General features: G+C 32.6%; 1 protein-coding gene across 1 annotated transcript in view; it reads left to right on the top strand.

The window, feature by feature from the left end:
• The window catches only part of LOC143042693 (uncharacterized), a 38,475-nt gene that overhangs the window by 4,864 nt on the left and 7,768 nt on the right, over positions 1-25,843 (top strand). The window contains exons 4-10 of the mRNA XM_076215135.1: positions 1,534-2,769; positions 3,954-3,984; positions 9,556-9,839; positions 11,834-11,861; positions 12,622-12,953; positions 15,203-15,268; positions 17,947-18,027. Coding sequence (XP_076071250.1) covers positions 1,534-2,769; positions 3,954-3,984; positions 9,556-9,839; positions 11,834-11,861; positions 12,622-12,953; positions 15,203-15,268; positions 17,947-18,027 — 2,058 coding nt within the window. The remainder of the gene's footprint in view (positions 1-1,533; positions 2,770-3,953; positions 3,985-9,555; positions 9,840-11,833; positions 11,862-12,621; positions 12,954-15,202; positions 15,269-17,946; positions 18,028-25,843) is intronic.

Below are 25,843 nucleotides of genomic sequence, written 5' to 3'. Positions count from 1 at the left end.
GGTCAAGGTAGTTTTTGAAGACGTTGAAGTCCAATCAACTTGAAACTTAGTACACTTGTTCCCCATGATATGATCTTTTTAATTTTAATACCAAATTATAGTTTTGACCCCAATTTAATGGTCCACTGAACATAGAAAATGATAGTGCGAAGTTCAGGTTAAAGTTTTTGGTCAAGGTAGTTTTTGATGAAGTTAAAGTTACATCAACTTGACACTTAGTACACATGTTCCCTATGAAATGATCTTTCTAATTTTAATTCCAAATTAAAGTTTTGACCCCAATTTCACGGTCCACTGAACATAGAAAATGATAGTGAGAGTGGGGCATTCGTGTACTATGGACACATTCTTGTTTTCCATGATTTAAAATAAATATTATACATTTACATGACAATACTTTGATAATAGTTATCAAAGCATGCAAAGGTACCAGGATTATAATTTATTACGCCAGACGCGCGTTTCGTCTTCATATGACTCATCAGTGACGCTCATATCAAAATCTTTATAAAGCAGAACAAGTACGAAGTTGAAGAGTATTGAGGATCTAAAATTCCAAAAAGTTGTGCCAAATACGACTAAGGTAATATATGCCTGGGATAAAAAAAATCCTTAGTTTTTACGAAAAATCCAAAGTTTTGTGAACAGGAAATTTATAAAAATGGCTATATTATTGATAACCCTCAATTTTTCTCGAAGGCAGTGAAATACGTTTAAGATATGCGTATATAAGCATACGCAACAATTTATATAAAGTGTTTAGAAATAATATTTTATACATATAACGTACTATGTAATTCGTTGTATTCACCCTCTTTATAAGATATGTTTGAGAGTTACCAATTAAAATTTGTTCGCATAATACCACAGATTGAAAAGAGTCAAGCAATCCTTCCTGAATTATAAACTTCAACTGTATAATGGAAGTGCAATACATATTCCTTAAGTCTTATGTATATCTTTTCTGCTCTATGATTTCTGATCAGTTGAAGTATTCACAACATGTACAAAAACATTGTTTGGTTTCTGTATAACTGACATATTCCCTATATCTATTTGTCATAAATATAAATCACATTTATCAATATCTGCGGCATATTTGTAAATACAAAAACAAAAAGCGAAATAGGTATAGAATAAAATGGATATGTTGACACCTTATCAACAGTTTCGTGCTCAAATATTGAAAGAAAATGTCTATTTTTCAAAATGCACGCAGTTAACCATCTAAATCTTGACCTTCGATAAATCCCGGCTTGGTATTTACAGTGGAAGCGATTTTAAAGTAAACATTATGGACTTGATTTATATTTTCATTGTATATACATATATTTGTTTTAACAATAGAACTGATGAAATAAAACATGGATTCCAACTCTTTGAAACATTTTTAGAGTTCTTGGACTTGTTTATGTTTTGATTAATTACAAACGGTGAAATATGTATTGATAACATTACGATATATAGATTAAACTTTCGATTTTAATGGAAATGAAATTATGCATTGATATCTTTTTTGGGTTTAACTGACAGGACGAGAAGCAGAAATTATGCGTAACATTTCAAAAGGAGTTGACACAAATATTTTCATCACACAAGTTTCAAGACCATATCCAGTATGACAAAGTCTTTTTCATCAACGCAACAGACACAAAAGACCTAGATATTGATCGTTTGAAAGATACATTAGTTGATATCGCATTTCAGCAATCAACATGGGGGCAACAAATGCCGATTGTTTGGGTGCCTCTTGATTTACAGATATCAGATATGAGAGCAGATGGTGTGAAGTTGATAACAAGAAAAAAACTTTTAAAGATAAACCAGTCCAATGGGGAAAATGCTCTAAGTGAAACAAGAGTTGAAGATTTTCTACTAGTTCAGCACTCGATAGGAAAGATATTGTATTTCGATGAACCAGCGTTACGAGGTTTTATTGTCATTCAGCCCACGGCAATGGTCAATATTCTAAGAGCCTTCATCACAGACATAATGTTTTGGCCAAAGAAAGGACCCATTCGATACATATTAGATAATCTATCATCAAATGGAGTTTTGAGAAAACCAGATCTGTTTACTCTGTGGTCACAACCAGCTTTTAAGGATATTTTATCAAAAGTCCGAAAAATGGAATATGTAGTGCAGGTCCTCCTTCATCTTGACATCCTTGTTGAACCTAAACGCTATATCGAAAAAGAAAAAGCTGTGGATTTATTTCTTGTTCCCTGCATGGTGAAGGCCATGATTCCCAAAAATATGCAGAGTAATGCAACAGATGTCAGAACGATTTGCATAGCTTATCATCTGAGGGACATGGTGGTTCCATCAGCTTTATCATTCAAATTTATTGGTGCTTCGATTAGTATCTGGCCTTTGAAAGTAGTGGACTCTCGTTTTTGTCTCTTTTATCAAGCTGCAATTCTCAATGTTGATAACAAAAATGAAATACAAATCCATATTAGAGGGCAGACAATCATTGTGTATCTCATTAACGAGGATTCCAAACAGCTCATTTCACCAGATCTAGCGACAACAACTCAGGAATGCTTGACATTGGCATTAGAACGAATTCTCAAATTTTACCATCGTTGTTTAGGTTATCATGATTTTCAAGTTGTGTCCGATCTGTTTGAAATAGAAGTCGGAGAAATATGCAATGGTGAAACATGTTTAATACCTTTGTCGGTCGCAAAACAGCAAATTCATTGGGTATGCAAGAATGGTAACACCCATGAAACTAAATTGCCTCTGTATTGGGTTTTTGATAAGGTAAGTGATATATAGAGAATAATACATGGCAAAATCCGTATCATATGTCGTATCATCCCGAGACATCAATATCAGCCCAAGGGCCTTTAGGCCCGAGGGATGATATTGGTCGAGGGTGATACGGCATGTGATACGGATTTTGCCATGTATTATACGCTTTATCATATATTTCAACAGAAGAGTATTATATTATATGAACTGTTTTCTGATCCATAGCACTGGGTTACCTTCAGTTCTACTTTTGTCTTGTTTCAAAGGCCTTAAAAGAACTGCTCAATTACTTATCCGAAGCACCTGGGTTACCTTACAATTTGCGTGCTGTTGTTTTAAAAATATTTTGTTTATTATTGTATTAATTTGTGTGTTTTGTATTTTTCATAGTTGCATTTAGTGTGCCAAAAAATATGAAAACTTGACGTTCGTGACGTCACATACAATATGAAAACTCGACGTTCGTGACGTCACATACCAAACAATGACGTCATTAATAAAAAATACCTATTTTGAGGAAAAATTTTCCTAAACAAAAAAAAAACTGACTTTATGTAAAAAAAAAAAAAAGTAGGGGTGTGATAAAGGGTAGGGGTGTGATAAAGGGTATGCGATAAAGGGTAGGGGTGTGATAAAGGGTATGCGATAAAGGGTGCGCATCAAAGTTGCGCGATATGGATTAACCAGCAGGCTATTTATCACATATGCAAAACTACTGTATTTACTACTAAACATATGATAAATCTGTATATCTTCAACTCTGGATTCATACACATAAAATACTTGCTGAATGACTAATGATTCTATCGGTTTGCATTCAAACCATTTGTATCTGAAATGGATTGTTTGAAAATCGTTAAAAGCTGATTAGTAAAAATAAAACACATGTAAAGAATTATAACATGTCACAGTTTTTTCGTCTTCGTTTATAACTACACATATATATATAATAAAAAAACATGATATGATTGTCAATGCGACAATCATTTCATTAGATATAAAGGACATGGATGTAAGTTGCTCCGTTTTTTTTTTGCGCACAGCTATTTTCAGCTTGCAGTATTACTTATACATACAATAAACTGTTTCGACATACATAATTAGTTTAAATATTCTGTATTTGCTGACAAGTGGGCATATGTTTTGGCAGTCAACATTGAAACCGATATGAATAATTTTGTTTTTTTTTTCAGAACAAAGAGCACTGCGACCACAACTGTACAGGTATGGAAACAACACAAAAAATTGCAAAAGTGAACTAAAAAAAAAACAAACAAAAAACCGGACAAGATTGCTGAAAAGAAAAAAAAACCAAACACACAGCAATCAATCAGTTTGTACTAATATAACTAATATAACTGAACAATTTGAAAAACACAGACTGGCCAAAATAATAACATATACTCACCCTGGAACACTTATAAATATCAAATTATAAGTTTGATTATAATTATGTTAAATTATCCCATACACAGCACTGACAGTGTTTTTCAACCAAACACACAAATGTTTGTTCTTCTAATTACCGTTTCGCATCAGGGCTTTTTAGTCTCTGATGCATGATTTTTTGTTATTAGTTGTTTTTAGCTGCGAGTACTCTCAAATAATATTTTCTTGTTAATTCGACCTGTTGATACTGTTTATAATGCTTTTTTGTTATTTTATATTAATATAGATCTTGTCTATATACCAGCTTTGATTATGTGGAATATCTCCTTATTTTCACTTCTTCTTACTACATCTGTATAAACTTCAAGATTTACCTATATGTAAACACCGGTTTTTTTTCTTCAAAAGTGATTATTTTGAAGGGTTTAATATTTCGCAGTGGTGTCTTGCCATGGCTTTGTTTGGACTTGTTTGTTTGCTTTTTGGCATTGAATGTTTGTCCCTAATATTTTATTAACTGTGCATTTGCATTCAGATATCGCAGATCAAATTTATTCGCTCATAGTGTATTAATTTACGTTTTGTGATTGAGTAAAGCCTGCCAATTGGTATTTTATCGTTTGTTTTTCTATGTTGTGATGTTATGCTATTGTTTCAGAAAAGGGGAGAAGGTTTGGTACCACTAAAACGTTTAATACCGCTGCAAATATTTGCACCTGTCGGAAGTCAGGAATCTGATGTACAGTAGTTGTCGTTTGTTTATGTAATTTATATACGTGTTTCTCGTTTCTCGTTTTTTTATATAGATTAGACCGTTGGTTTTCCCGTTTGAATGGTTTTACACTAGTAATGTTGGGGCCCTTTATAGCTTGTTGTTCGGTGTGAGCCAAGGCTCGGTGTTGAAGGCCGTACATTGACCTATAATGGTTTACTTTTTTAAATTGTTATTTGGATGGAGAGTTGTCTCATTGGCACTCACACCACGTCTTCCTATATCTGTTTTAAACAATATTTGAGCCACAATTTGAGCCAGTCGGACATTGTTTTGTCTTATTTCAATTCAATCCCTTCAGACTTTAGGCAATCGTGGTAATTAGTTGGGAAATAAAAATGATATTAAACTTAACTGTTGGGATAAACTGGATTTTCTTACCTAACCTATATAAAGTGCATCGTTCGAAGTGTGCAACATAGGCGTGCTTATATCTGGCTATTAGTGCATACGTACCCTCTGAAAAAACTGTACTTTCGTTTTGAAAAAGCATTTTTTCCCCAAAGCCGGGTGTTGAAAGACAATGCAAAAACACGGGCCAGAGACGGATACGTAAATAGTTAAGATTTTTGAAGAGTTCGGTTGCATACTAAAATTTAACACCCACCTGTATATATTCGCACACTTGCACTAGTTCGAACAACTAAGTTCTGACGATATATTGCTAAAAAAACTAACTTACTACCTTTAAACATTTTTTCACCAAATCATATTAATTTTCTAAAAAATATTTCAGATAATCTAAATCTGATTTACTACAGATACAAACTGCTGAAAATAACTTTGAATAGACCGACCATTGTCCGGTACTAAAACAATGTCCCTTTCGACTAGACAGGGTAATCCCAGCTGTCACACAACTACTTAACATAGATTTAATAAGATGTTATCACAGTAGATATTATTTTGATAGTTGCTTTTCATCACATCACTTTTATGAGCAGAAACTTGTCACTTTTTAGAGCAAAAGGTTGAGTAAAAACATATTATGAACTATTTTTCCCCTAAATTATGATAACAGGCCAAAAACCTTAATATATGTCTGGTTGAGGCTCGACACAATCTTCCGGGATTATTTCACTGTACACTTTCAATCCACCTGTTCATTCCAGTTGTCTAAAGTAAAATATACATTCATCTCGGACAAGCAAATGTAATGAAAAGAACTATCAATACCTCGACTCGACTATAATTGACTGAAGGAGAAATAGTTGAAAAACACTTCCATTAAATCTCACAAAAATGATAAATAAACATCACTTTTTAGGCAGACAAGTTAAAGCTAAAGGCTCTAAAAGCATGTGTCGCTCACCTTGGTATATGTACATATGAATCAAAGGACACTGATGGATTCTTGACAAAATTGTGTTTTGGTGATGGTGATATGATTGTAGAACTTACTTTTCTAAATATTCTTGCTGTTTACAATTATAAATGATTTTAATTTTTGATGAAACACGTCTTCTGATTGGCTGATGTTGTTTTGTTATCAGTCGATAGACATAATTTAATCATTTGACCGTGACGTCATCAACGTTTTTTCATGGTTTTCTACGTTTTAAAACGGAATCTAAAATTTATTTATAAGAAATGACTGTAATATTTTTTCTGCCTTTTCGAAATAACATGAAAAAATGTGGTGCACACTGTTAAAAAACCCGCAACGCGCGTTATTCAGTGTGCACCAAATTTTGTATGTTTTTTCTTCATAGACAGAAAAAATATTACAGTTATTCCTTAATCTCCTTGGCCCTGTAGTAACAGTAGAATATATTTTTTTTTTACAAAAGTTTACAAAGTTTATGAAAAATTGTTAAAAATTAATTATAAAGGGCAATTATTCCTCAAAGGGTCAATTGACCATTTTGATGATGTTGAATCATTTGTCGGTCTTATTTTCTGTACAATATTGCTGTTCACAGTTTATTTTAATCTATAATAATATTCAAAATAGTAACCAAAAGCTGCAAAATTTCCTTAAATTTACCAATTCAGGGGCAGTAACCCAACAATGGGTTGCTTGATTTTTCTGCAAATTCCAGAGCAGTTTTATATTGACCTAATGAACCTTTTTTCACGTCAAATTAGCTCTAAATGCTTTGGTTTTAGAGTAATGAGACCACAACTGCGTTTTACCCTATGTAACTATCTGTAGGGTCATCGGATACTTTTTTTTATAACTAAATACCCAAATGATGATTGTGGACAATTTTGAAAAAAAGATTTTTGCAAAAGATTACAACAATTTATGAAAAATTGTAAAAAATTGACTATAATGAGCAATAACTCATTAAGGGATAATTTGACCATTTTGGTCATGGTGACTTATTTTCAGATCTTATTTAGCTGAACATAATTGCTGTTTACAGTTTATCTCTATCTATAATAATATTCAAGATAATATTCAAGATAATAACCAAAAACGGCAAAATTTCCTTAAAATTACCAATTCAGGGGCAGCAACCCATCAACGGGTTTTCCGATGCATCTACAAACTCCAAGGCACATAGATGATGACCTGATGTAAGTTTTGTTCCTGTCAGATTTGCTCTAATTGCTTTAGTTTCAGAGATATAAGCCAAAATCTACATTCCAGTCCATGTTCTTTTTTAACCATGGCGGCCATCTTGGTTGGTTGACTGGGTCACCGGACATATATTTAAACTAGTTACTAAATGATGAGTGTGGTTAAGAATGGTTACAATTGCCCCAGTCGTTTCAGAGGAGAAGATTTTTGTAAAAATTACGACGACGAACGACGATGGACGACGGACGCAAGGTGATGAGAAAAGCTCACGTGGCCCTTTCGGCCAAGTGAACTTAAAATTATTGAGATAACTCCTTTTTATGTCTCATATGACATTTCATTAAAATGTAAATATAAACATCATTTTCAGGACAATATCACAATTTGAAAGCCATGTAGCTCATGATAAGTCAGTAATCAAAATTGAAAAAAAAGATGTCCTTTCTTTCGAATTGAAACCTATAAAATACCCATGCAAATAGAAGATAAAAATTCCCAGCCATTTTTTAAAGATTAGATATCTCAAAATGAAGGTCCTTATCTTTACTCTTCTGACTTATAGTATCAATTCTAACTTCTAGATTTTTTTTATAAATTCCACATTACAGACAGACACTAGTTGAGATTAAACTAATAAAAGTAACTCTTTGCTAGAAAATGTGAAAAATATGTATATTTGAATTATTCACATCTTTTTCTATGGACATGAAAAGTTGACTGTATGTGCATAATTTATGATTGCAAGCATTTTTTTTAATTTTATATTTTAGTATTGAGTTTGAGATATTTGTATTCTTTTTTTTTTTTTTTTTTTTTTTGTATTAAAGACATATTTTCATAAAACAGTCGATTGTGATATGTACAAATACAAGTGGATTGTTTTTAGTGCATAAGCATTAATTTTGCTTGACAAATCTCTTAAACGATAATAGAATAATCTTTTAAAGCATTAATTTAGATCTCCTCCAAGGTGACAGTTTTTGGGAAAAAGAATCATGAAGGAGTCAAAATTCTACTTTGTCATTTGAAATGATCTCGCCATTACGCCATTAATTCTATAATCGAAAAATTAAAGCCATGTTAGTGATGAAGCGATGTCGGATAGCTCTTGAAAACTGATGTATGTATCTGCATAGTATTATTATAATCTCGTGATATGCCAGTTGTATATTAAAAAACAAATGTATCTCCTAGCTCTTCGTAAAGGGCGGATAAAAAAATTCCAAAGGTTGAAAACTAATTCATTTTCGATAACACACACAAACAATAAAGATTTTTTTAAGTTATGCATTTCAAAGATCCACAAGAAAAGTTTGTCGTCAAGTACATTAAGAAAATATTTTTTATTCGAACACATATACTTTGTCCCTATTACTCATGAAAATGGTATATCACTTGACCCACATATTTAATCTTTAATTTATTTAAGTTATTTTATTCACTTACAGCCTAAATATATACATATTATAGAATCTGAAGCGCTATAATGTATCCATTATGTTTCCTTGTACTACAGAGTAAGTGTGCTCAAATAACACATTTTCACTAAAATTACTTTATGTCAAACTTTACATGTTGATGTTAACAATGTATTACTAATTTTTTTTATATTGTGTATGCAATGCATAATGTTATTCTTCTACCTCTAAATTTTTGGAGAAAAAAAGAACCACTTTCATATACGGATCGTAATGTTGCTATTTGAATACATTTATCTGTTTTCAAGAGTTAAATTGGCAGCGTTTTTCGAAAAAATTATTTTTATTTATACGATTGTAAAAATTAGCTTGCGTAAAGGGGAGATGATTTTGACAAAGTAGAATTATGACTGCCAAGTACATCCTTAGTTAATAAATGAAAGGCTAAGTTTTGTTGCTTTTGATTCACAGTTATTTTGACATTTTTTGGCATTATGGTTGTTTTTTTTTAAATTTTGAGCTTTAGCGTTTACAATATTGAAATGAATTAAGAAAGGTCAATATGGTTCTGAGCATAGAAAAAATATGGGAAATAATTGTATCTTATAGAGTAGAATATTTTCTTGTGTTGATCAACAAAAAGATAACCAGACAGACAAACAATTATAGACAATGATTTATCGTTCAAGGTCTCGAAAGAGAAACACTACTTTTAACACCCAATGATCAGCATTTTGTACAGCTAGCAAGAACAATAGGAATTGGTGACTTCCACAAATTCTATATGAACCTTGGTATGACGAAAGCTGATTACGACAACATACTTTTTCGTTATTTCTCTAATCCTATGGATTTTATGTTGTTTGGGCTCTTTGCGTGGAGAGACAAAGAAGATAGTACCCCATCGAAGGCAACATTTGAGAAATTGCTGACGGCACTGACAGCTATTCAAGAACCACACTATCTCTGCCAGGTAAGATTTGATTACTCTTCCCTTTATTTCTATGCGAAGTTTCTATGCAAAAATATACTAAATAAAATTTGTTCTAAAGTTTATAATAATACATTACATGTGTTTAGAGAAACTGACTTTTCAGTAAACATTTATCAAAGATACCAGTTTCTTATCGACAACATATTTGTTGAGTTTAGAGGTAGACTTTTTCAACAAATTGTCGGCATTCCCATGGAAACGAACTGTGCGCTTCTCCTTGCTGACCTTTTCTTATTTTCATATGAATCGGAGTTCCTTCAGACACTTGTTAAAAAAAAAGAAGATCAAAGATGCCAGGTTATTTAATTTCACTTTCAGATATATTGATGATGTTCTTTCCATTAACAATCCGAACTTTTCTGAATGGGTTCCATTAATATATCCACCAGAACTAGAAATTAAAGAGACAACAGACACGGCTTCCTCTGCCTCATTTTTAACCGGATTTTCGTGAAAAAAATGTCGGTTATTGATTTGAGGATGTACGGCGGGCGGCAATCAAATGTTGTCCGTGCATTTACTCATGAACCGTTCAACCAAAGCTTTTAAAATTTCAATATGTTGTTACTAACAACAAAATGAAGGTCAAGCTCAATAATGACGATTTTCACTTTTACCGTTCAGGAGTTATGGTTCTTGAAAGATTAAAAAATGGTGTTTCCAGTCATGTCCGTGCATTTACACATGAACTGTTCAACCAAAGCTTTTCAAATTTTAATATGTTGTTACTGATGACAAAATGGAGGTCAAGTTCAATAATGACGATTTTCACTTTTACCGTTCAGGAGTTATGGTTCTTGAGAGATTGAAAAATGGCGTTTCCAGTCGTGTCCATGCATTTACTCATGAACTATTTAACCCAAGATTTCAAATTTTAATATGTTGATACTTATGACAAAATGGAGGTCAAATTTGATATTGATGATTTTCACTTTCACTGTTCATCACTTATGGTTCTTGTGATATTGCCGGGACACAAATTAATGTTAATAAATCCGGTTTGCTGTCGTTGTGACAGCCTCTTGTTAGACTTATACCTCGAATTTGACATACACAGTCATCTTAGTACAAAAATCTATGACAAACGAGACGACTTTGATTTTGAAATTATCAATTTCCCCACCTTAGTAACAATATACCAACTTCACCTGCATATGGAATATACATTTCCCAATTTATTCGGTATTCAAGAGCTTGCAGCTCCTACTCAGACTTTGTAAAACGTCACCAATGTTTGAGCAGAAAGTCGATGAACGTCTCGTCCTTTTTCTAAAAAAGTTCATCGGAAGGTACCCGAGGGAACGTGTTGATAAATATTCCGTATCAACTTCACAAATAATACACGATGGTCTTGCAGTATAGATTTTGCGTACTGACGTTGTTTATCATCTTAATAACGTGTTATATTATTCTTTTATTTGTCATTATTAATATTACTTTTACTGTTAAGTCTGTTTTTTTAGATATCCTTTTGACGTAACTCTGTGCTTATGTATCCCAAATAGACAAATAAAATCGTATAATATAATCAAAAAGAGGATGTTGATTTGATGTATGCCTGTTTGTGCTTCTTCGTTACATTTGTTGTTTTTATAGTGATTAAGATGATAACACAATATTGACTTCTGTACCCCTATTTTTGACATTTTTAACTATTATGTCTGTTTGTTTTGTTCACGCATTGGTGACAATATAATGGAATGTGATACGACTGTCATACAAGTGAGAGGCTTAGCTAGCTATAAAACCAGGTTCAATCCACCATTTTCTACATTTGAAAATGCCTGTACCAAGTCAGTTATATGACAGTTCTTGTCCATTCGTTTTTGATGCGTGTTATTTGATTTTACCATGTGATTATGGACTTTCCGAATTGATTTTCCTTTGAGTTCAGTATTTTTGTGATTTTACTTTTTACACATTTCAGCTTATTGTGTATTACTTTTACAAAGTTTCCATTTGTCATCATACAGGTACACAGAGAAGACCATACGTTAGTAGGTACGAATTTTGTTTTTGTTTTAAAAGATTACTACTATCAACATAATTTTACTTTTAAATTCTTAAAGGGATTGTTTCTGTCTTAAGCCTTTTTAGATTTAATAGCTCATAACATATTCAGGTATTTATATATATTTAGGTTGCAATTGTATATTACTGATACACTATGTATAAAATTAGACCGATATATTTTTATTATAATTCCTGCAGATTTGTGTTATGGTAAGAAATTAACAAAGGAAGTATAATAGTTTATTTTGATTTTTTATATTTTATATCATTTTCATAGCATGTATAGAATAATAAAAATAAAACATGAAAACAACACCTTGAAAACATGCGTTCAAAGTGCATTTCTGGATTACCTACTCGGGAACGCTCAAAACCGAATATATAAAGTCAGGGATATATCAGAACAAAAAAAAACCTCAAAACATCTGAAAAGATTAATGACCAAAAAATTACAAAAATAGCTAAATCCATCTGAGGTAGTTGAAACCTGAGTTTCTTTTTTATTTAAAAATGCATTAACGAACAATGCTGTAAATAATGACAGTACTGATAAAAATAACACGTTAAAAATGTGTGTCCAAAACGCTTTTCTAGATTTACCTCCAACAGGAACGCTCAAAGCTGAATATATGAGAGCCAAGGATGTATAAGAACCGAAACAATTAAAAACCGTTATAAAAAACACACTTGATATCATACTTATATACACACATTAACTTGAACATTGACATTTGTATCTTTTTAACAGAAAACTCCCACAGTCGCCTACAAGAAATTCCGTCAGATCATGTAGTTAATACTCTAACAGAAAAGAAGCTGATAGGCGATTGTGTTGTTCACTTAGGCGTTGAATTGGGACTAAGTATTAATAGCATCAAAGAAACAATAGTTAACAATCCCAGGGATTTGTATGATCGAATACATGATCTTCTCATAAAATGGAAAACTTGCAAAGAAGCCAATATGGTAGCTCCAACAATATACCGACTAATGGTAGCTTTAAAACGTGTTGAAGCAGCCGAAGGACTAGCTTTTGTGATGAAAACATATGGTGTTGAGCAAAACTATAAAATGCGTGGTGTAAGTAGATAAGCTCGATGCATATGTTACATGTATAGATAATGGCAACAGTAGTATACCGCTGTTCAAAATTCATAAATCGACAGAGAAAAAACAAATCCGGGCATTATTTTACTTATCTAAAATAGAGCTTCTTACTAATTGTGATGACAATTTCGTGTTACGGTTTACATATATAGAAATATCTCTCAGAAACACAGAAACTGACCACTTGGTATTATAAGGTCATTTTCTCACAGTCACATACGAAACTCTTAATAAAGTACATATCATAAAATACCTGCATTTATTATTGTTATGATATCAGCATGTGCCACTATTTGAATTGAAAGCAAAAAACGTAAAAAGTTCATTAACGGATCCCGTATAATCAACCCAAATTTGTACTGAAGGTTATCAAGGTTATCAGGGATTGCAGGGGCACTAGGTGTCAAATTCATGTTCACCGATTTGATACTAATGTAAAACATTTATCAAAACTATATAATGTTTAAAACATCAATTTACAGGGCATGGATTTGATAAGTAGCTTTGTTTCCTGTGTAATAAAGTCTATACTCCGTCTTATCAACTATCGAGGTGACCCCAAAGACATCCACTGGTCCTGTAATCGATATAACCAAACATAGATATCACACTCGTGCAATTGGATTTTTCTAACTTTGTTTAATATCATATTATAGATTAAATATATATATATATGAATCATCTGTTTTAACTGTATTAGAATGAATTTTTATTGATTGATTCCGTAAACCAAATAATTTATATGTTTTAATTTTATTGTTGGCAATCTTTCCCTTTAAAACACTCAATATTCTTCACTCATGCAATTTCTAGTAAAGGGTTTTAATTGAGGTTCACATGAATATGGTTCCAATGAGGTCGAGCTATTCACCTGCAAGTGTTTGTAAGCTTATTTTGACAAAATTGAACCGTACATGCTGCTCAAAGCGAATTATTATTTCACTATTCCATTTTTATAAATGATTGAACAGTAGTTAGTGCTTCTTTTATTGCTAAGGAAATTCTATTATGAAAAATTATTGTTTTCAAAAAACAAAGGTGTTTTTTTAATTGTTTTCCCTAAAAGTTCCTTTATACACACCATCAATCTATAAAAGTCTAAAAGTAGTGTTTAAGATTATTCATTAAAAAAAAATCGGAAACGCCTAACAATTTGAAGTACATTTAAGATACTTGATAATATGGTCGAAAGTCCTAGTTTTATTGATTTGCATAAGGCAATGTAAATATTATATCATAGATATCGGAAGATGTGCTGTGAGTGCCAATGAGACAACTCTCCTTCCAAATAACATTTTATAAAAGTAAATCATTATAGGTCAATGTACGGCCTTCAATACGTAGCCTTGGCTGACACCGATCAATAAGCTATAAAGGGCCTAAAAATTACTAGTGTAAAACCATTCAAGCGGGAAAACAAACGGTCTAATGTATATAAAATTCATTTAACCAACAAACTTAATTTATTACAAAATATGTTGTTCTAAACCAAACAAACGTTACTTCCTTTGATCATCTTATGTATACATAAATAATTACTCTAAATATAAGCACAACAATGTTAAAATGCGGAAGCAAATTTATGTTCTTCCCTACCCGGGATTCAATCACATGCTTTTGGGATATCAAGACCATACTAATGCGTTCCTCGATCTAGACCACTCGACCATCTAGCCTGAACAATAATTCAGCTATCTGTGGCGAAGTGGTACCTTAACTCGTCAGTAGAATCTCGAGTTGTAACACTGTACATGATATATTAAACATTGAATTGATGTCAGATTTGCTAAATATATATCGGACAGAATCGTAAGATACAGCCACAGAAATAACTACTTTGATAAGAACGTCTAACAATGTGACAACTCCGCGATAGATTTATCAATTAGATCACCAATTAAAGTATACACCATACTTAGTAATAGGGTTAAACTCGGTAGGGAAAATATGACAGATATTTCAAGTTCATTTTTAGCAATAACGAATTATAATTTGTCGACCCAATGCTTTGCTATAATTTCAAAAACATGTCGTTCTGCAATGGTACAGTCGTCTGATTTTTTATTTACGTATTTAATGCAATATAAAGTTTAAGTTTCAAAGTCTGCTTAGTAATATTATATATGTGCAACCATTGCAAAATCATGTAAGTTGTTATGTATTGTCAGAATAATTCATGAATTTATATTTAATAATAACTTTTATTTTTTAAATCATTTTAGTTGTCTCCGAGTTCTGCAAATGTGCCAAGTTTCAGTCAAATAAAAACGACCAATACATCCACCAAGGTAACTATCTTATGTCTCTCACACAAACTCATGTTCAAGACGATTAGTTTGCCTCGTCATGGTTCATTTACACTGACATAGTTGCTGGTTTCTTAATATTAGTTTGTGATTATGTCAGTTTAAGGGGAACAACATTTGATAGGTCAACAATAATTCTTATGTAAATACATTAGCATAGGCACATCTTATTCCCTTGGCGATTGTTTTAATCCACACTCTTGTGGTCTATTGACTTTGAATGTTTTCATATAGATCAATCTGTTTGTTTGATGTGTTTGAGCTTTTGATTATGCCTTTTGATTAGGGAATTTACTTTTGTTTGATTTCTTCTCGGAGTTAAATATTTTTGTGATTTTCTTTTTTTTTGCATACACTAATGTGTGTAATTAGATCAGTGTAAGATGTGCCACTAATAAATAATGTAAACACATAACATTGATGGATACCATGTCTTATTATATACAAGTAATGACATCCGACTGTCACACTAGTGAGAAGTTTATCTAGCTGTAAAACCAGGTTAAATCCACCATTTTCTACACAAGAAAGTGCCTGGACAGTTGTTATCCATTCGATTGATGAATTTGATTTTTATTTGGCTATTTGATTATGACTTACATCTAGAAATTGACAAGGTCGGTTGAAACAAAATTTAACGACAAAAAAACAAATGATTACATCTTTTTATCTTCCCAATTGATACCCTTTCATTTTTACACAAAGCGTTCCAAAAGGTGAGGTTTATTATGAATTCGTAAATTTTACGAACGCCAATACAGCTTGTTGACCGCTAGCGAATATCCGTTCCATAATTTCGGATAAGTTCCTTAGGTAGCAATACACAGTTAGGAGTTTAGTTTCGCATTTTGGCCCCGGTGGATTTTTCAAATAGGAAAGTTATTGTGTAATAAAATTCATTTTTAGACAGATGAGTGCTAATTTAGCCTTCAAAGATGGTTTATAAGTGCATCAAAATTATTTTTTACATGTTTTATGGGCTGTTTTCTGTTTGACAATCCGTATTTTCATAGCTAGACCGGCCATTGGTCCAGAAATTAATGTACTGTTTACAAACACTCTTTTTCTACACGAAGTTTTTGACGCAATTTTACAAAAAAATGAGACGAAAGACATATGATTTTCATTGGATTTGCTGAATGATATATGTACACAGTTTCAGAAAAGGTATTACTTCAAGCGATTGAAATTCTACTTTTAGCCAAATTTTTGGGAAATATGTGACATCTTTCCCCCCCCTTTTTGCAATATTTTATAACAAATAAATGCAGATTGTTGCCATGGATACACCAAAAAGAAATTATATTTTACCATTTTATATACTGGATATAAAATCTATGGAAGATTCTGATTACATGCATATGCCCATATATGACACAAACAGTAAGCTTGATATTGCAAGAAAGCAATGAAAAGGGGATGGTAAAATTCATAAGGGCAAACTTTAGTATTTTGTCCTAACTGTTTATTGCTACCTTATGTCGTAAATATAATTCCGTCCCCTTTTCATGCGTCTGACCTACCAAGCTAGGCTATTTTCCGGATTGGTAATAATATGAGCAACACGACGGTTGTCACATGTGGAGCAGGATCTGCTAACCCTTTCGGAGCACCCCCATGTTTTGGTGAGTATGTGTGTTGCTGTTGTATCCCTATTTGTGATATTTTTACCTATTATTTCTAATTTTTTTTTTCTTTATTCATCGTTGTCACTGAAATTTGATTTGAGTGTCATACAAGTAAGAGGTTTAGCTAGATTTACAATCAGGTTTAATCACCCATTTTCTCCATACCAAATGTCTGTACCAAGTAAGCCATATGACCGTTGTTATCCATCCGTTTGATGTTTGAGAGCGTTTGATTTTGCTATTTGATTACGGACTGTCCGTTTTGAAATTTCCTCGAAGTTCAGTTTTCTTTCTGATATGCAGTTGTATTAGAATTTGCAGTCTCTTTTTTTATTGAGGTTATATACCCTTCCCCTTCTCATGGATGTTTCACTTATACTTTTATAAGTTAACAATTGTAACTATTTGGTAAAATTCTTGCTTTTTTATGAGATTTGTTACAAATATGCTAGAATGGATCTGTAAATGAAAGATAAATTAACATATTCAATAATAAAAAAGATCGCAAGAAATGGATCGACTGTCGTAAATGTGTTGTTTATGAAAAAAGAATATAGACAGAAACTCTTAACACTAAAAAAAAAAAATATAGTGTAAAATTCAAATAAAAGAGTATAATTTTAAGATTTTTTTTTAAATACTTCAAAACAAAAGGTCTACAAAAAAAATTCGATTCAAATCCATATTGTGAGAGAGCCAATTATTGAAGAGACCTTAAGACCTACGTGAGGTCCGTGGACTTAACAGAGCCACTAGTTTACAATGAACTTTATTTTTCAAAATTGACAACAACAATATCAAGCACGCGCACAACAAAGGGTCTCTAATAACCCGTGACAAATGCTTTTATAAATAAGCCAAATAATTTTGACACCGCATGGTCGATTTATCACACCTGTATCTTCAAAGTAGACAGAGAGAAAATGATAGTTGCTGCCTGCATTGACATCTTGTCTCTTGAAACTCGTCATAAAGTTCACCAACTATATATTTTCTATTATTAATGAAAAAACATCCTTTTTGTATTTACAGGTTCGTGTCCGTGTCCGAGCTGGTGTGAGGGTGTTTTTGAATGACAATGATGAGGAAACAGGAACAGCCAGTTCGGCAAAGGTATGTAACGCCATATTGTATTGTTGTGCTATATTCACTTAAAATATAAACTGATCAACAGAAGTTTAGTTTTCCATTCTGATGTCTTATTCTGTCAGTTGTATTTTTATTTTTTCATTAATTTCCCCTTTTTAGCTCACCTAGCTCATAAGAACCAAGTTAGATTTTCTTATCACTTGGCGTCCGTCGTCTATCATCACCCGTCGTCGCCACGTGCACTTAATTTTACAAAAATCGTCTCCTTTGAAACTAAACTATGCCAATGAACCCGCCTAAAAACCAAGATGGCCACCATGGCAAAAATAAATTTTAATAAAATGCAGTTTTGTGCTCATTTCTCTGAAACTAAAGCAATTACAGTAAATCTGACATGAGAAAAATAATCATCCGATTGATATATCTTTCTGCTCTTGACTTTGCAGACACCATAGACAGTTATTGCCCTTTAACGTCAATTTTCTCAATTTGTTTTACAATTTTTGTAATCTTTTACAAATTGTTTTCCTCGGAAACTACTGGGCCACAATAGTTATATATAGTGATTACTGTAGACAGCAAATGTTCAGTAAAGCAAAATCTACAAGCACGTCAACATCACCAAATCAGAGACTTTTGTCTAGAAATCTATTCTTTTCTATAATGTTTTAGAAGTGTCATTTGTTTGATATGCAAATTTTGAGCCTCTACTTATAATTTACCTTGTAGTTCGGTATTTTTGTTTAGTTTTTTATAAAGTAAGTATGAAGGGGAAAAAAACTTTTATGAAAAAAACTTCATACAGATTTAATTACGTGATATAAGTAGGTATTGGGTTAGCATTGGACGTAAAGTTTCATCGGGTGGATGTATGGAACGCCAACACTGTCTTATTATGACCATTTTCATTATATGATGTGCATTTACCTTTATATCATGTGCATTTACCTATATATGCAGTGCTTTTATCTTTATATGATGTGCACTTGTCATTATATGATGTGCAAACACCTGTATATGATGTGCAAATATCCTTATATGATGTGCAAATATCCTTATATGATGTGCAAATATCCTTATATGATGTGCAAATATCATTATATTATGTGCAAACATACTTATATGATGTGCATATATACTTATATGATATGCAAATATACTTATATGATGTGCAAATATACTTATATGATGTGCAAACATTCTTATATGATGTGCAAACATTCTTATATGATGTGCAAATTTACTTATATTATGTTGAAAGATCATTTTATGCTGTGCACATATACTTATATGCTGTGCAAATATACTTATATGCTGTGCAAGTATACTTATATGGTGTGTACATATCCTTATATTACGTGCAAACATCTTTATATGATGTGGTTGTGTCATTATATTATGTGCTTGTAATCTTATATTATGTGGTTAGGTTTACTTCATTATATGATGTCGAAACGTCATTATATGATGTGCTTTCATCGTCGTTATGGTCAATGAACATGATTACGATTAGAATGATTACTGTCTACGTCATAACTGATTCCGATCTGCTTCTGTAAACTATTAACCCGGCTTAAATATGTGTCTATCGCTAGCGAAAGTGCAATTTATGGGGAAAATGAGACAAAGCAATTTAACAAAATCAACGTTTCAACAATTTCGGTTGAAGATTAAGATTAGTCAGTTAAATGTTGACAGTGTAGGAGCTAATTGAAGAAATTCCCGGCTGTGGAGAAAATCATATACCTGTCAACTGACCCGTATTCTGCGGGTGTCACCCGAGATTTTCACAATTCTGAGGAATCACCCGGGACACCCGCCGGGTCATTAAAATAACCCGGGAATTCAGAAAATGACCCGATTTCACCCGTATTTCTTAGCCTTGAAATTGATTTCATAAGTAATATTTCTTTGAAATACCGGCAAATTCGTAATTCTTCAATGAACAGGAAGATCATCTAGCTATTTAAACTGTCCAATTAAGTGACCCATTAAGTGCATGGCTTCATTCGACAGCTTTGGTGTCAAACACACTTTTAATTAACACCAATTACCTTTAAGTTAGCTTTAGGTCGTAAATAAATTGCACTATTCAGTCTCAGTATTCAGTATTCGTTTACAAACATATTTCAACTAGACAGTTACTTCCCCTTATTTGTCACCATTCAAAATTCTTCCTTATATTTACGTTTTATGGGTGAAAAAGGTAAAATCATAAAAATATAAAATTCAAATACATAATGGAAAAGAACTTTCTATTATTTTTATACCTTTATACAATTTTTTTTTTAAAATTGAAAATTATTTTTTGCATTTATACTTCCTTTAACCATGTTAACTGTATTAGTATATTTTATCATATTTTAATTCCACCAAACGCCTTCGGGCACCGAGCCGACCGTGCGAGGGCTGAAAGGCCAGTCAAGGTCGTTAAATACCACCACATATATATAATCATGTAGATTTTAATGATGGTATGTTTAAAGGCTACATAGCCAGTATCTCAAACAATTAAAAATAAATTGTATTATTAACAAAAGGAAACATTTAAATATTACCTTTCAGAAATAAATTCTTATATTAATAAAAAGTAAGGAACATAAGACTGTGTTACACAAATTTATAAAAATCCTTAAAAGTGCAATGAAATAATAATTAATAGGATTTAAAATGACTTAACCAAGTGAACATGCATTGAATGATGTTTGGTATCTCTGATATACATTATAAGAAAATGTACCATAAATACTGAAATTCAGCTAAAAAAAGTTCGTACGCGTTATGACCTGAGATTTGATTCTTCAATGCAGAATATGACCTGCATTTTCATCGTCACAGGTTGACAGGTATGGAATATTATAACAAATTTAAGAGCCTTTTATAGCTTGCTTTTCGGTTTAAGCATAGGATCCGTGTTGAAGGTCGTACAATGACCTTTAATTGTTTCCTCTTACAAATTATGACTTGGATGGAGAGTTGTCTCAGTGGCTGTCATACCACATCTGCTTATTTCTATTCATTGCAAAAGACACCATTGAAATCCCAGTCTGTTTCAAAAATATTTCATAACAATAGCTATAAAATTATCTACTGATGCATAATATGGCGAGATGATTTGTATTATAAAATGTTATTGAATAATATATTAATCTGTAAATGGTAAGATGTATAATGAAGTATTGAATATGTACAATGATATTAAATCTAGAATATCATATTATCTATGCTACTAAAGGAAGAGACCGATTTCATTGAGCCGCAACTCCTCTAAAACCATACCAAGTCGGAAATATTTGTGATATGACGTTTACATGTAGTTTTTTTTACTTTTAATTTGTCTTTGAACCAACCTTTTTTCCACAGAAAACGCCAATTATGTGAGGAAGTACCCAAGCTAGCTTAGTCGACGTAGTGCCCGCGAAATATGAAATGCCTATGTGGGTAATTATAGAAAAAGAAAAAGTGGTATCTGTGCTAATGAGACAACTCTCCACAACATACCATATGACACAGAAATTAATACCTATAGGTCACCATACGGTCTTCAACAATGAGCACATATTGACATATACAGATTGTTTATTTTCAACTTATTTTAATGGAGATTTTTTTAATTGCTAATAAAATTCTGAAACATGAGTACTAGTATGTCAACAGATTTGGAGTAGCGTGAACGATTTCTGAGATACAAGGGGTTGATTCCTGATGAAGTGTTTAAGACTTACTTTTTCGTCCGATTAGATCGGATTTTCCCTTTGTGGTACTTATTTTGATCCTTTTCGGTAATGGCATTGGAATTTACGTAGACGATACAGTTATTCAGTGAAAAGGGGGAAAAGAACCACTGAAATCACACTTTGCCACACTTTTTCCAATTTAGGTTATTTGATATTTTTATTTTCCAACCCGTCTGTTGCATTTTGTTCCTCTTTTTCGTCTCTTTAAAAAAAAGAGAATAAAAAGCATTAACTTTGTCATTACTATGTCACCACTCTTTGTTTCAACTCTTGTCCATTCGTTGGCATCTCCGTGAATCATCGGTATAGCGGATATAGGTTCTAACCAAGGGGTCGTGATCGATTTTTCTTCTGACAAGGTACGAAAATCTTTGTTTTGTTTACATTATATCAATGTTTACTTCAATCGAAACATATTTGTTGTTTTAAGAAATGATTTGGTCGTGGGTTGGTGATTAGAGAAGTCTCATTATTTGCCCAAAACAAGAATCCTTCCTAAAAACATGTGCAAATACTTGCCAAAGAAGTTGGCGTTCGTCTCATCCGATATGATTCTATATTCATTGCAATTCTGTTTCTGATAGAAGGCCACTGTTTGTGTTTAATAAGTATAGCTGTTTCAAAATTTGGCATTGAAATATTTTGTACATATGTTATTTTTCGATATTTTATTTCGACAAGAAGCGTTGTGTATAGCTGACCACATGAATCCTTCTGTACGGTGCATAGTAAAATGAATGTACGGTATATAGTTTTTCACGCTTCGAAGTACCTATAAAGCTATATCCACTGTACCGATGATACACGGTAGTAATTACAATTCGGAATACTTTGTTTGCTTGTGACAATGGTGTTCGACAAGGAGAAAACTTATCACCTTTCCTATTTTATTTACTTTGATTGACTAAATTAATTTCTTTGTGACTAGAAATATCACAGAACTTAACAGAACTATACCAGAAGATCTTGAAAGAGAATTAGAAATATATCTTAAGTGTTTTGTTATATTGTTTGCAGATGACACGGTGTTGTTCGATGGAACAGCACAGGACCTGCAGACTCACCTCAATGCTTTCCATGATTATTGTAAGGCTTGGAACTTGAAAGGAAAGTTGACAAAATTAAAGTCTTAGTTGAAGGCCGTACTTTAACCTATAATGGTTTACTTTTTAAATTGTTATTTGTATGGAGAGTTGTCTCATTGGCACTCACACCACATCTTCCTATATCTATTTACTGCAGGGTTTGTTACTCGTGCTGTGTGGATGCAGTAGAATGTGTCCCCGTGCTTGTAATGTATGCCCTTATATATTTCAGTTATTGGTTGTTTGCCTGTGAGAGAGCTTTCACATGTTTATATCTTTATTGTTTACGATGTTGGGATGTATTGATACTCATCCACGCCTGCTATTTTTTATTGTTCGGTGTGAGCTAAGGCTCCGTGTTGAAGGCCGTACTTTAACCTATAATGGTTTACTTTTTAAATTGTTATTTGTATGGAGAGTTGTCTCATTGGCACTCACACCACATCTTCCTATATCTAATTAGTGGGTTATTTTTTATGGACGGAAGCCAAAAAATCTCCAATTTTCTTACAATGATACTAACATTGAGATGATAAAACAATATAACTATTTGGAAATTGTTGTTACTAAAACGGGAAATTTTAATATGACAAAAAACATTTATCCGATAAGGCTTTAAGCCCTGTACGAAAACTTGAAAACAGAAAGGATGTTTTTTTCTGTTTAATCCCAAAAATGTTTAATCCCAAATTTAATCCCAAAGATTTCTATAAAATGTCAACTTCAGCTTGTTCGCTTATATAAAAAAATATAGTCACGTGCGTTTGTCCTCCAGCTGGCTTAGTAATTTTGAAACCTCTCTCTCTTGTTTTGTATATACTGTAAATGGTTATCATTTTTATCTCTGTATACTGATGTCATACATTGACTTTGTGAGACTTAATATATAGATTTAGAGGCCATAAGTATACCGGTATGGATAATTGATTAACTGTTATTTAGCGCCACTTTCAACACTTTCGTGCTATTTCGTGGCGGTGAGTTTATATTGGTGGAGAAATCAGAAGTGCCCGGAGAGACCCCCTGACCTTCGTTTGGAAACAACAATTCTGGTCAATTAAGATTGGAGTCAGCTTACCTGCTACGTGCGGGATTTGAAATCGCACACCTAAGTGTTGACATGCTAGTGATACAGCAGTTCGACTACTTATAAAAAAGAAGATGTGGTATGACTGCTGCTAAATAGACAACTTTCCACATGAGGTCAAAATGACACAGAAATTGACAATTATAGGTCACCGTACGGCCTTCAACAATGATCAAAGCCCATACCGCATATTCAGCTATAAAAGGCCCCGAAATGACAATGTAACCACTCGACCACCTAGCGCCCATCACTTTCAACCGAATTGGATTAAAGGAGATATGGAATGAACCTGAACTCAGTGCAATATATTTACGTGCAGCTTTTTATCATGGTTTTGTGCATATATTTCACAGTTTCAACTATAATAGATGATTATGGGTGGATTCTTGACATCCAGCGGCAAATTGATATATGCATATTCGTACAAGAACATGTTAATGTGATATGATTATTAACACTGTTTTGTACTAGACCGACACCCTGAGCCGGATTTTTTAACATGCTAGTTGAAAAGGTAGCATTCCGAAGGAAGACATTTATATCACCCTACTCAGACACATTTTTCTGAATCCGAGCTGACCAGCTTTTGCTCTTAATCCTTAATCCCGCGTGCTTATATAATTAGCCGGGAAGCAGCATGTACATATGAATTTTAAAGTCTTTGGTTTTGATCCGACCTCCCTTACTGAAGGCGAACATGCTGCGACGAAAGTACCACCACTAGACATGCAGTAACCCGCAATATAAAAGGTTTCGTGGGAAGCCGCTCATATACTAGTATACACCTCTAGACTCAATTAAACAGGGTACGACCATTGATATTTTTATCATGTGAGTGGGGGTGGGGGCAAGTTGTTTTGTAAATGTTTGAATCTAAATTTCTTGAAAGAGATTTTATGTTTTTCAGAAGGGAAGCGAAATAGTTTGTTTTCATTTAAAATGAGGAAAAAATGAAACAATGAGGAAATTAAAAAAAAAAAAACATTTTGTTTTTTTTATTATTATTAATTTCGTACAAGAAAATACACGTGCTCCTTCCCTCAAACTAGAGTCGGTGTCTAAGACATTTATTTATTAATATATAATGTACAGATTATCTGTTTAAGCTTTGGATACAAGGTTCTTACAACACGTCATTTTATTTTCCTTCCTTGTGTATATTATATCAGCCAATGAAATTCCAGCCTTCAAATTTTTGAAGGTGTGTATCAATCTCACAAAAGCAGAGAATTGAGCGTTTTTAATCTGGTCTCTAAATGGACTTAAATACTGCATTTATTTATTTTTTACTGAGACCTGTTGTTATCTTACAGATAGAGAGTGATGTTTTGAATTTTTCAAAGTGAAGATTTACGGCAGCGGCCTTTCAATATTTTGCGTTTATCCTGGAAACATAATAGATTTAAAAAAATAGTGCAGTGTGTCTGAATTATACTCTATAGTAAAGGTACCTTTTGGGCACTTTTGGCTTTTCAGATATGTGTTGTTTTATTTGCTATTATCTTTATAACTAATAATAGAGAAACCTTTTCTTGCAAGGTATAGACAAGAACATTTATAATCAAAATACTGAAGCATGAAAGCTGTTTGCGACTTCAGGGAACTTCGTTTGGATTTTCCGTTTGTGGTTTCATTAATAATTACCACACCTTCATTCAATAATTGCATCAGATGAAAAATTCTCTGCTAGAAGAAATTGTTGAAACTAATTTTTCAGGTTATAACAATTCAGATGAGCGAAACGAGGCGTAAAGATTGATGCCTACGGTTGACGAAGAATTCGCCATAACATTATACCGCGGCAAATTTATAACTATATAAAATTGAATGCCACTTTTCCATTCCAAAAATGATAAAATGAAAGGCCCCCTTTATTTCTTCCTATCCCCCTCTTTTTTTTTGGGTAACAAATGACCGGTTCCTTATATGAG

Source organism: Mytilus galloprovincialis, chromosome 8 (assembly GCF_965363235.1).
Source record: "Mytilus galloprovincialis chromosome 8, xbMytGall1.hap1.1, whole genome shotgun sequence".
In the NCBI taxonomy this organism is placed as follows: Eukaryota; Metazoa; Mollusca; class Bivalvia; order Mytilida; family Mytilidae; genus Mytilus; species Mytilus galloprovincialis.
Note: the sequence above shows the minus strand (reverse complement) of the source record. Positions and strands in the feature narration are given on the sequence as shown.